Raw genomic sequence first — 13,676 nt, forward strand, 5'->3', positions numbered from 1 at the left:
AATACATGATTTTGTAATATTTCATTGCATATTTACTTAAGTATTTTTCTGTGACAGATTTCTAAAAGTGAAAGAATTGGTTAATAGCAATTATTGATATTCTTTAATGAAGAATCAAATTACTTTTACTGCCTTCTGGATGATAGGGTGCATTGTTTCTAAGTATAGAAATGGTCATAATGTAGTTCCATTATAGTGAGTCTATACAATTGGCTAGTGATATTGTTAATTACTATTAATTTTATAACTATAATTTATAACTAATAGTAATTAATAATTAATGCTACTATCAATGATTGTAATCCCCACTAAAACACTAGGCACTTTCTATGCAGATAACCCACCTTTCTGTCTCTAGATATTTCATTTAATATTTTATTTGTTGGCTAGAGACAGAGAGAAACTGAAAGGAAAGAAGAGACAGACAGGAAAAGAGACACCTGCAGCCCTGTCCCATGGTTTATGAAGCTTCCCTTGCAAGCAGGAAGCACCTGCCCTCACCTCTTCCATTCTATTTCTTACTTTCTTTTCTTCTCTCTCTCTCTCTCTCTTTTTTTTTTTTTTTTTTTGCCTTCATGGTTATTGCTAGGGCTCAGTGCCTGCAATAGAAATCCACTGCTCCTGGCTGCCATCTATTTTCCATTGCTGTTGTTGCTGTTATTGTTGTTGGACAGGACAGAGAAATTGAGAAAGGAGAGGAAGACAGAGGGGGAGAGAGACACCTTCAGACCAGTTTCACATCTTGTGAAGTGACACACACCCCCCGCAGGTGGGAAGCCGGGGGGCTCAAACCAGGATCTTTAGAGCGGGTTCTTACATTTCACATTATGTGCTTAGCCTATTGTGCTACTGCCCAGCCCCCTCCATTCTATTTTTTATCTTTTCTGCCACCCATTCCCTCAACAACTTATATTACTGAGCACTGGCTCTTGAATTTTGGCTTAAACACACTGATGAGGTAGAGGTGGCCTTGAGTCTGCCATCACCTGTATGGACATAGTCTCTCTTTAACTATGACTCATAGCTGCCACTTCCATAGGGAATAAAGGACAGATCACTCCAGGAAATCAATTCCTAGAATGCGAATGTCACACACATCTTCCTGTTCAAAGTGGCTAAAAGCCATAGACAAGTGGAAGAAGACTTTCTTTTTTTCTAATATTTATTTCTTTATTTTCCCTTTTGTTGCCCTTGTTTTTTTTTATTGTTGTTGTAGATATTATTGATGTCGTCATTGTTGGATAGGACAGAGAGAAATAGAGAGGGGAGGGAAAGACAGAGAGGGGGAGAGAAAAATAGACACCTGCAGACCTGCTTCACCGCTTGTGAAGCGACTCCCCTGCAGGTGGGGATCCTTACGCGGATTCTTGTGCTTTGTGCCACCTGCGCTTAACCTGCTGCACTACCGCCCACTCCCGGAAGAAGACTTTCTTACCACTGTCTTTTTTTTTTAACTTTTTGTCTTTATATATCGGATAGAAAAATCAAGAGGGTATGGAGAGATAGGGAGAGAGAGGAAGTCGGGTGGTAGCACAGTGGGATAAGCTCACATGGCGCCAAGCGCAAGGACTGGCGAAATGATCGGGGTTGGAGCCCCTGGCTCCCCACCTGCAGGGGTGTCGCTTCACAGGTGGTGAAGCAGGTCTGCAGGTGTCTATCTTCCCTCCCCCTCTCTGTCTTCCTCTCCTCTCTTCACTTCTCTCTGTCCTATCCAACAATGACAACATCAATAACAACAACAATAAAAAACATAAGGGCAACAAAAGGGAAAATAAACAAATATAAAAACATTAAAAGAGAGAGAGAAAGAGAGACACCTGCAGCCCTGCTTTAGCACTTGTGAAGCTTTCCCCCTGTAGGTGGGAGCCCAGGGGCTCAAACCTGGGTCCTTGAGCACTGTAACATGCACTCAACCAGGTGCACCACCACCTGGGCCCCCTTACCACTGTCTTGGCCTAGAATGGAGGTCAATCTCCACTAGCAACTCTCAAGGAAGCATGACAGAACCTCCTGGAACTCACCTGGAAATGCAAGGAACCAACTGAAATTTCATCCCACTTCTCTTCTTCAAAAGCCCTTGTTCCACTGGTAATAATATTGGCACGGAAACGCGAGATGAGATCTTTTATTGGCAATAGCTCCTCCTCTCCATTCTCATTGCTGTTAGATGTACCAAGAAGGGAAAGGGGAGAGGGGTGAGTTATTGTAACATTTGAGTGTAACTGACACTTGACTCATCAACTTCATTTGACACGCAAAGTGGGTGATCAGACTAAGGTTTTCCCAACTGCATAAGGTCAAGAGACACCCATCTGTAAACAAGTCTCCGTGTTCTCCCTTGGAATATGGTTCCACCTCCATGACAAAAGAGATTGTGCAAAGGGTGAGTAGATCTAAGCTGAAGAGATAAAGAACTTTGGTGATCCGGGAGATGGTGCAGTAGATAAAGCACTGGACTCTCAAGCACGAGGTCCTGAGTTCAATTCCTAGCAGCACATGTACCAGAGTGATGTCTGATTCTTTCTCTCTCCTCCAACTTTCTCATTAATAAATAAATAAATTCTTGAAAGAGAGAGAGAGAGAGAGAGATGAAGAACTTTGGAAAGCACATGAACAGGAGTAAAGACTTCTGAGACAATTATCAATTCTACTGGTGACTAAGGACAGGAATTTAAAGAGGATCTACAGACTTGATTACCAAGCAAAAGGCACTGCAAGTTCACTCTCCTACACTGCTAGACTATCATAAACAACATGGAGTCTACATGGGAGGCTTTAAATATTTACTCCCTGACATTCATCCTGTTTGCAATTTTAACTAGTATATGTGATGTATTTTTTAAAGGAAGATTTATTTTATTTTTTATTATCTTTATTTATTGGATAAAGATACGGAATGGAGAGATACAGACAGGGAGAGAGACAGAGAGACACCTGCAGCACTGCTTCACCACTTGCAAAGCTTCCCCCCTGCAGTTGGGGACTGGGGGGAACACGTGCTGCAACATGTATGCTCAACCAGGTGCGTCACCACCCAGCCCTGTATATATAATTTTTATAATACTTGTTTAAAATGATCGTTTTGACTACCACTAGGCCCTATAGGGTGGCTTTCTACACCTTCTTAAACTCCCTCCCCTAGAAGAAAATTATCTGAAAATGTCTCCTACAAAAAAGCAGATTAGGCACCGGGTGGTGGCACACCTGGTTGAGCACATGTTACAGTGCTCAAGGACCCGGGTTCGAGCCCCTGGTCCCCACCTGCAGAGGGAAAGCTTTGCGAGTGGTAAAGCAGTATTGCAGGTGTCTCTACTTCCCTCTCCCTATCGCTCCTACCCTCTCAATTTCTGGCTGTATCTATCCAATACATAGACAATAAAAAAAATTTAAAGCAGATTGTATGAATTCAATATACTGAGTTCAATAACAAGTATGGGGGTGGGGGAAGCTATGGCCTTCAATGGGTTTGACTAAGAGAAGATGCAGTGAAGGCCTCTAGGGTACTGGAAATGCTCTCATTTTGTTCTGAGTGGTCATATGGACATATCTATAGAAACTCACTGAGCTGCGTTCTTGTCCTTCTGCACTTTGTTGTACCATGATAAAACATGTTTTAAATATTCTAAGTTGGTAGCTGGGAGATGGGGAGAATTCTTGAGCATGACTAGAATTTGTTTCTGTGCTAGTACTGGGGAAATAAATCAAAGGGCCTCACAGTTGCACCCAATCTCCTATGGATGGTGAATGACATATGAATTCCAGACCAGAATAATCAAGTCTAATTTTGCCACTATGGGCAACTCCCAGTCTGCAAGGGTACAGCTACCTTGGCTGAACTGAGAAGGTGAGTGCTTTCCATTCCTGAAATCCTCCAACCAGATTTACACTTGAGGTTCTAAGGCCTTCCTTTGTGCTTTGTAAAAGGGAAATTTTGATGTCCAAAAGCTATCATGGTCAGCATGTGTTTAATAAGAGTTCTTTTTTGTTTGTTTGTTTTAATATATGTATTTAGTATTCAATAGAGACAGAGAGAAATGGAGAGGGGAGAAGGAGATAGAGAGGGAGAAAGACACCTGCAGCCCTGCTTGTGAAGCTTTCCCCCTGCAGATGGGAACCAGGGGTTTGAACCCGGGTCCTTGTGTACTGTAATGTGAGTGCTTAACCAGGTGTGCCACCGCCTGGTCCCACATGTGTTTAATAGAATTCATCAAAATCTAATGTAGAACATGGAGATTTACCAGCCAAGGCCTCCAAAGCACTCTTAAATGCTAACCATGACTGTTTCTCTAACCTATAACCACCAACCCTATCTACCTCTGCGTATCGTCCTATCCTGAACCAACTAGCAAGAACCCTCTGGGAACCAGGATTGTAACAAGCCTGCCCTCATCTCTTTTCTGAGCAGAGGACTACTCACTGACCACCCAGAGACCATGTACCTATACCCCATTTCTAAGGAACGTTAGCTGGGCTACAACAAGAGAATACCTTGTGTATTTTATTCCAATGACTTTAAACAGGAATTACATTTATATGTAATTTTATATAATTTATGTAATTTATATGTAATATATGTATATTTATATTTATAATTACATTTATATGGATTGTCTTTGACTGCCTTGGGACTTCAATTTCCTCTGAAGAGTGGTGGTGGTGGGTGAGAGGCCCACCAGGACACTGCCTGGAGATGACCTCTTGAAAGAGGTCTAAGTGGAAGTGAGCAGGCAAGGCTGTTAGCACTGTCTGATGGCAACTTTTTCCAGTCATTTTCTGCACTCAAAATGACTCTGGAAGTAGGACAAGGCTTCTAGGGAACTGAGGTTCAGCTGGAGGATGAGGAATGAATTGGGCCAAGTTGGGACAATTAAATGAAAGCAAATGTTGTGAAATGGAACGATTAATAACAGGAGCTGGCCTCCCACCTGTGAAGATGATTATTATCCAAAGACAAGAAGTAAGAGTTGACAAGAAGGTGGAGTGAAGGAACCCTTCTATGCTGCTGCTAGGAATATGAAGGGTGCTGTCATTATGAAAAACAATATGCAAATTGCTAAAAGCAAAAAGTCATATGATCCCACACACAAAAGGGAAGAAAAAACTAATGTGAAGGAATGCATGCAGCCCCAAGTTAACTGCAGTTTTATTTACAGTAGCTTAGATCCAGAAACAAACTGAGTGTCCATCAACTGATAAGTGGCTAAAGAGAAGGGGGGAGGGTGCACCTGGTGAAGCACACATATCATCATGTGCAAGGATCCGGGTTTGAGCCCCCACTCCCCCTGTATTGGGGATGTTTCACTAGTAGTGAAGCAGATCTGCAGGTGTCTGTCTTTATCCCTCTCTCCTCTCAATTTCTCTCTATCCCTTCAAGAGAAAGAAAGAAAGGAAGGAAGGAAGGAAGGAAGGAAGGAAGGAAGGAAGGAAGGAAGGAAGGAAGGAAGGGAGAAAGAAAGAAAGAAAATGAGAGGGGAGAGGAGAGGAGAGGAGAGGAGAGGATAGGATAGGAGAGGAGAGGACAGGAGAGGAGTGGACAGGAGAGGACAGGAGAGGAGAGGAGAGGACAGGAGAGGACAGGAGAGGACAGGAGAGGACAGGAGAGGACAGGAGAGGAGTGGACAGGAGAGGAGAGGAGAGGAGAGGAGAGGAGAGGAGAGGAGAGGAGAGGAGAGGAGAGGAGAGGAGAGGAGAGGAGAGGAGAGAAAACCGGGGTTAGTGGGAGTTGAGCAGTAGTGTATCGGGTAAAGTGCAAGTGGCACAAAGCACAAGGACGGGCTTAAGGATCCCAGTTCGAGGCCCTGGCTCCCCACCTGCAGGGAGTCGCTTCACAAGCAGTGAAGCAGGTCTGCCGGTGTCTATCTTTCTCTCCCCCTCTCTGTCTCCCCTCCTCTCTCCATTTCTCTCTGTCCTATCCAACAATGATGACATCAATAACAACAATAATAATAACCACAGCAATAAAACAACAAGGGTAACAAAAGGGAATAAATAAATAAACATTAAAAAAAAGAAAACTAGGGTTAGGTGGTGGTGCACTTAGTTGAGTGCACATGTTACAGTGCACAAGGACCCAGGTTTGAACCCCCAGTCCCTACTTGTAGGGGGAAAGCTTTATGAATGGTGAAACAGAGTTGCAGGTGTCTCTCTACCTCTCTATCACCCCCTTCCCTCTTGATTTCTGGCTGTCTCTATCCAATAAATAAATACAATTAAAAAATGAATCTTTAAAAAAAAAAGAAAGAGATGTGTGGAGCCGAGTAGTGGCGCACACATGGTTGAGTGCAATTGTTACAATGCTCAAGGACCTGGGTTCAAGCCCCCAGACCCCACCTGCAGTAGGAAAGTTTCACAAGTAGGACTGCAGGTGTCTCCCTGTCTCTCTCCCTCTCTATATTCCCCTTCCTCTCAATTTCTGGATATCTATCAAATAAATATAATTTAAAAAATTTAAAGATATATATATATACATATATACATATATATATATATATATATATATATATATATATATATATATATATATATCACTTGCAACAACATGGATGGACCTAGAGGGTATTGTACAATGTGAAATAATCCAGACAGAGAAAGAAACCATATGATTCTACACATATGTGGTATATAGGAAAAACAAACACATGGACCATGTAAAACAGACATGAACTTTAGGCATTAAGCCTAACCAATTAGTGGTTACTAGAATGGAGGGGAATGGGTAAACTGGGAGGGAGAGAGACAAATATACAGTGATGAATAGAATCGCACCTTCTGTAGTGAAATTATTATTATTGTTGTTGTTGTTGTTATTACTATTATTTTGCCAGGGTTATCACTGGGGCTCGGTGCCTACACTATGAATCCACTGCTCCTGGAGGTCATTTTCCAATTTTGTTGCTCTTATTGTTGTTATTGTTGCCATTGCTGTTGTTGTTGGATAGGACAGAGAGAAATCGAGAGACGAGAAAACAGAGGGAATGAGAAAGACACCTGCAGACTTGCTTCACCACTTATGAAGGGGACCCCCCCACCCACCCTCAAGGATCCTCACACTAGTCCTCGAGCTTCGTGCCATGTGCGCTTAGCCTGGAGGCAAAAAAAAAAAGAAAGAGAGAAAGAAAGAAAGAAAAATTAAAAGATAGCTCAAAAAATTAAAAGATAGAGTCCATGCTTTACCCTGAGTGAGGACTTAAATTTCAGACCCCCACCACTATATGGGAGCACCAGCATAGGGGAAGCTTCACGAGCAGTGCTGTGGTTCTCTTCTTCTCCATCTTTCTCTCTCTCCCTCTCTGCCTCTATCTTAAAAAGAATCCACCAGGAGCAGTGGAACTATGTTGATATGAAGTTCGTGGTGGAAAGAAGAGACATGAACGTTGATGTTCTCCATTAAACACCAGAGGACATCAAGAAGGGCCCCTGGGAGATAAAGAGAACTCTCAAAATGACTAATAATAACTGGCTGCAGGGGCCTGCGTGACTTTCTGGGGTCTCCGTGCCTCTAAGCATAGGGTCTGAGCTCTGTCTCTTGAATCCCTTCCAGGTGGAGACTGGAGCTCACATCCAGGGCAGAGGTTACACCTGTTGGATATCCCCAAGATAAATGATCTTACCTGGCCTTTAATTGCTGCTGAAGTTCCAAGACACTGGATCTGTTTATCAGCAGATACTGAGCCTCATTCACCAAAGAGAGGGCAGCTGTTTCGCCAGAAGGTTGATCTGAAAAGACAATAGAATGTTTTCACAAAGTTGCTTTCTTGGAATGCAAATAAAGACTGCTCGGCTGACTTCTATTTCTAAAGAGCAGAGATTTTTTTTTTTTCTACCAGGGATAAAAGGTGGTGCTGTGGAAATAATAAAATTGTTCTAAGTATGGTTCAAATCTTTCAAAAACAGGAAGAAAATGAGCTCTTGGTCTACTCAGTTAATTGTCTAGGAAAACTGCTGAAGTGAAACTTCCTCAGGGTATGAGACTAGGAGGCAGCATTCATAGGAGGAGAGAAGGTACGACTGAATGGAAGTAGGGGATCTTCCCCAAAAACTGAGAGGATGAGGCCCTACCTTGATGAAGGACAGGAATCTGAATCTAGTCAGGGAAAGCTTTCTTTCCCACTTAAGCATGATATTGACCTTAGAGATAATGCAAGTTCTAAAACTAATGGGGGGGGGGGACACAAATGAAAGAAAATATCCAGTGGGGACTAGGTTGTGGCACACCTGGTAGAACACTCACATTACCATGCATAAGGACCTGAGTTCAAGTCCCTGTTTCCCATCTGCAGGGAGGAAGCTTGACAAGTGGTGAAACAGCACCGTAGGTGTCCCTCCTCCTCCTCCTCTCTCTCTCTCTCTCTCTCTCTCTCTCCCTCTCTCTCTTTCTCTCTCTCTCCTTTGAAAAATGAAAAAATAATAATAACAATGGGAAAGCTTTGCAAGTGGTAAAGCAGTGTTGCAGGTATCTCTCTGTCTCTCTCCTTTCTCTATCACCCCCTTTCCTCTCAATTTCTGGCTGTCTCTATCCAATAAATAATGAGTTTTAAAAAATTTTAAGATTTTTAAAAGTAACAATAGTAATAATAATGGTCACTGGAAGCAATGGAGTTGTGTAGGCATCAAGCCCCAGCAATAAACCTGAAGGCAAAGAGATATAGAGAGAGACAGAGAGATAAGGAAGGTTGGAAGGGAGGGATGAAGGAAAGCAGGGAAGGAGAGAGGAGAGGAAAAAAAAAGATAGTGTATTAAAAATTGCTGGCAGCTCATAAGGCCAATTCTGCCTGTTTGTGGGGCACACCACTTGGGTTTTCTTTTCTTTTTTTCTTTTTTTTTTTTGCCTCCAGGGTTATTGCTGGGGCTCGGTGCCTACATTATGAATCCCCTGCTCCTGGAGGCCATTTTTCCCATTTTTTGTTGCCCTTGTTGTTGTTGTTATTATTACTGTTGTCATTGCTGTTGTTGTTGAATAGGACAGAGAGAAATCGAGAAAGGAGGGGAGATAGAAAAAAAACGGAGGGGAGATAGAGAGGAGGAAAGAAAGATAGACACCTGTAGACCTGCTTCACCGCTTGTGAAGCGACACCCACCCCCGAGGTGGGGAGCCAGGAGGGGGGAAGCTGGGGGCTCAAATCAGGAGCCTTGCCTTGTACGCCATGTGTGCTTAACCCACTGCTACCGCCCAACTCCCACCACTTGGGTTTTCAACTAAGGATGTGTCTAAAATGATTGGCTGGCTCGGTGACAGCCTTGCGAGCTGTGCCCAAACCACGTCTATTGCCTCTAGCATCTATGAGAATGAGTAGTTTTTGGAGAAAGACTTTCCAGGCCCCTATTTCCATTTTTCCTTTTTTACTAAATGGATTCTGGCAGAGGAGGAAGCTGCCAGCCCAGCCCCCATCTCTCCTCTCTTCTCCTCAAAGGGCCCTTCCCACACTTCACAGAGGAAAGAGCACACCTCTCCAGGGCACACTGCCCCCAGGGACTGACAAAAACAACACCCCATTAAGAATCCTGGGGTTTGTGTTAGAAAATTTCAGTTTCAGTCTGGGGATATGGATTGACCTACCAACACCCAAATCCAATGTAGAAGCAATTACAGAAGCAGGAACCCCCACTTTCTGCACCACAAAAATAATTTTGATCTATACTCCCAGAAGGGGAGAAATGACTAGAGGGCTCTGAACTCCAACTCCATCAGGACTTGGAGAGAGAAGAGGGAAAAGGGAGAGACATTTGGATGTAGTAATAGGTTGTGTGTGACTTGGGAAGGAAGAGAAGATGGGACCTTTAAAAAACAAAAGCAGGGGAGGGGTAGAGCAGTAGTACAGTGGGTTAAGCAGGGGAGGGGTAGAACAGTAGTACAGTGGGTTAAGCAGGGGAGGGGTAGAACAGTAGTACAGTGGGTTAAGCAGGGGAGAGGTAGAGCAGTAGTACAGTGGGTTAAGCAGGGGAGAGGTAGAGCAGTAGTACAGTGGGTTAAGCAGGGGAGGGGTAGAACAGTAGTACAGTGGGTTAAGCGCACATGGCACAGAAGTGCAAAGACCATGTAAGGATCCTGGTTCCAGCCCCTGGCTCCCCCAGGGTCGCTTCACAAGGGGGTCACTTCTCTCCCCCTCTTTGTCTTCCTCTCCTCTCTCGATTTCTCTCTGTCCTATTCAACAGCAACGACATCAATAACAACAATAATAACCACAACAACAATAAAACAACAAGGGCAACAAAAGGAAAAAGTAGCCTCCAGGAGCAGTGGATTTGTGGTGCAGGCTCTGAGCCCCAACAATAACCCTGGAAGCAAAAAAGAAAAAAAATGGGAAAAAAAGGGGGGAGGCAAATATATACAAATGGTTGTAGAAATAATCGTTAAGCCATATCTGCAATCTTAGGAGCTTACAATGGAGGGATACAACTCTGGTGGCTGGAACAGTGCGGAGTTAAAGGTATCTCTGTCTTTTGCTCTCCCTCTCTCTACTCCGCCTCCCCTCAATTTCTCTCTGTCCTATAAAATCAAATAGAAAGAAAAAAAAAAAGGAAAAGAAAAATGACCACCAGGCTGGCTCCAAGCCCCAGTGATAACCCTGGTGACAATAAAAAAAATTTAAAAATAAAAATAAATACAATTCTATGCAAAATTCCAAATCTGTTTTCCTGAGAGCTAATCATTAGGCCAGTCCATTTCTGCCCTAACTGGTAATGTACAACACTTCATTCATTCATTCATTCATTCATTCATTCATTCATCTTGCATAGAGTAACTACTATGTGATAGGTGCCTTCTAAGCACTGGGGAGGCAGCACAAACTCAAGCAAACAAAAGATACTGTTCACTGGAAGCAGAGGAGGTCTGGTAAAAACCATGGTCTGCAGGGTGGGAGGCAGCCCACAGAGACAGTGTGAAGGGTGAGGCAGGGGTTCTGGTTCTTGGGGGGACCAGCAGGAAAGGCTCCCCTGAGAAGGTGACATCGGAGTACACAACCAGAGAATGAGCTCTTCGCTGCAAATGGTATTATTAACTTCCTTCTCTGCTATCTTACTTCATCCAGTCTACAGCTTACAGAAGAACAAGATTGTCAAAACTTTTTAAAAAGTTGAAAGTTGGGCGTCGGGCGGTAGCGCAGCAAGTCAAGCGCACATGGCGCAAAGTGCAAGGACTGGTGTAAGGATCTCGGTTCGAGTCCCCGGCTCCCTACCTGCAGGGGAGTCGCTTTACAGGTGGTGAAGCAAGTCTATGGGTGTCTATCTTTTTCTCCCCCTCTCTGTATTCCCCTCCTCTATTTCTCTCTGTCCTATCTAACAAAGCCGAAAACAATAACTACAACAAAAATAAAACAAGGGCAACAAAAGGGAAAATAAATAATAACAAAAATTTTTTTAAAAAGTTGAAAGTTGGGGAGTCGGGCTGTAGCGCAGCGGGTTAAGCGCAGGTGGCGCAAAGCACAAGGACCGGCATAAGGATCCCAGTTCGAACCCCGACTCCCCACCTGCAGGGGAGTCGCTTCACAGGCGGTGAAGCAGGTCTGCAGGTGTCTATCTTTCTCTCCTCCTCTCTGTCTTCCCCTCCTCTCTCCATTTCTCTCTGTCCTATCCAACAACGACGACAACAACAATAATAACTACAACAATAAAACAACAAGGGCAACAAAAGGGAGTCAATAAATAAAATATTTTTAAAAAAAGTTGAAAGTTGATGTGACTAGGAAATGGAGCAGTGATAAAGTTCTGAGCTGTGAGATGGGGTCTGGAGTTCCATTTTTTTATTTGGATAAATTAATTGGATAGAGACAGGAAAATTGAGAGGATAGAGCTGGGAGGGGGAAAAAGGGAGGGGGGAAAGAGAGAGAGAGAGGGAGAGAGGAAGGGAGGGAGGGAGGCACTCCTGCAGCAGTGCTTCACTGCTCATGCAGTTTTCCTTCTGCAGGTGGGAACCAGGTGCTTGAACCCATGTCCTTGCACATTGTATCATGGGCCCTCTACGGAATGTGCCAGCACCTGGCCTCCTGAGGTCTGGAGTTCAATCCCTAGCACCACATATGTCAGAGTGTTACAGAAACCTGTTTGTCTCTGTGTCTCCATCTTATGAAATAAATAAATCCTTAAAAAAGCAAAGTCTAAGTAGTTGAGATCTAGAGAAACTGAGGTCCAAGGGTTTGCCAAAGAAACACAAATTATTTGGTGAAGAAAAAACTAAGACTATAAATCCAAGTTTCAGGGCCAAGTTCAGGGCATACTTGACTGGGCACACATGTTACAGTACGCAAGGACACCAGTTCAAGCCCCTGGTCCTCACCTGCAGGGGGAATGCTTCACAAGCAGTGAAGCAGTGCTGCAGGTGTCTCTCCTCTCTATCGCCCTCTTCTCTCTCGATTTCTATCACTATCCAAAATAAATAAATAAATAAATAAATGCCCAGGCTCCCTTAGTCTATAACGAGCTACCATATTTAATTGAAGAAAACTGAATTGTGGGCGTCGGGCAGTAGCACAGCAGGTTAAGCTCACATAGCACAAAGTGCAAGGACCTGCTTAAGGATCCCGGTTTGAGCCCCCGGCTCCCCAACTGCAGGGAAGTCACTTCACAGGCAGTAAAGCAGGTCTGCAGGTATCTGTCTTTCTCTCCCTCCTCTGTCTTCCCCTCTTTTCTCCATTTCTCTGTCCTATCCAACAACAACAACAACATCAATAACAACAATAATAATAACCACAATAACGATAAAACAACTAGGTAAACAAAAGGGAAAAAATAGCCTCCAGGAGCAGTGGATTCGTGGTGCAGGCATCGAACCCCAGCAATAACCCTGGAGGGGAAAAAAAAACGGAATTGTGCTTCCAAATATACAGAACACTTAGGCAGAAGAGAAACAGTGGGTGGAAGTTCATCCAGGCCCTGAGGTTCTACAGGAGACCACACCTGGGTTGCCACAGAGCCACAAGTACCTTTCTGCCAAAGTTTGACCACCACCCCCACTTCCTGGACATGAGCAAATTGTCCTGCAAATCCATCTCACAGGGTCAATTCTGATGATTGAAAGGCTATACCCAGGTCCCACCCTCTCCGAATCAATCTGAAAGGTAGTACCTTTGCTCTGTTTCCTCTTCGCATTTCTTTGAAAGTTGGAACTCTGTTTGATCAAGTGACATGGGCGACCAAAAAACCTTGACAGCCAGTTTGAAATTTTGTCTCCACAGTCATAAGTACTTACTCTGGTGGGGGAGGGGAGAGTAGTGTCAGTGTTACACAGCATTCGTTTAAATAATGATGTAAATGACATAGAGTTATATGAACAGAATGTAGTACACATAGCACAACACAACACAAGCCTTGAGCTACAGGGACAAGGCAGCCCAAAGAACCAGATATGCTTTGTAAGCTGAAGAATGGTGGCTGAGGAGGTGGCACCATGACTAGAGATTTGAACCTAAAAACATGAAATCAATCCCTGGCATCACATGGACCAGACTGATATTCTGATTCTCTCTCTCTCTCTCTCTCTCTCAATAGTAACAAGTATTAGGAAGAAAATGCTGTAGGAGATTCCAAGACCTGGGAAGACATCAGCATTGGGGCTTGTACAAGGCTATAATTTTTTTAAAATATTTATTCCCTCTTGTTGCCGTTTGGTTTTATTGTTGTAGTTGTTGTTATTGTTGGATAGTGTTAGCGAGCATAAATCAAACCACCATCCACTGTAA

General features: G+C 43.7%; 1 protein-coding gene across 1 annotated transcript in view; it reads right to left on the reverse strand.

Annotated features, from left to right (window-relative positions):
• The window catches only part of MOCOS (molybdenum cofactor sulfurase), a 116,464-nt gene that overhangs the window by 44,926 nt on the left and 57,862 nt on the right, over positions 1-13,676 (reverse strand). Inside the window, exons 11-14 of the mRNA XM_060173720.1 lie at positions 13,063-13,187; positions 7,611-7,716; positions 2,018-2,160; positions 1,836-1,853 (exon numbers count right to left, since the gene is read on the reverse strand). Of these exons, the coding sequence (XP_060029703.1) occupies positions 1,836-1,853; positions 2,018-2,160; positions 7,611-7,716; positions 13,063-13,187 (392 nt within the window). The remainder of the gene's footprint in view (positions 1-1,835; positions 1,854-2,017; positions 2,161-7,610; positions 7,717-13,062; positions 13,188-13,676) is intronic.

The sequence above is a fragment of the Erinaceus europaeus genome, chromosome 15, assembly GCF_950295315.1.
Source record: "Erinaceus europaeus chromosome 15, mEriEur2.1, whole genome shotgun sequence".
Lineage (NCBI taxonomy): Eukaryota > Metazoa > Chordata > Mammalia > Eulipotyphla > Erinaceidae > Erinaceus > Erinaceus europaeus.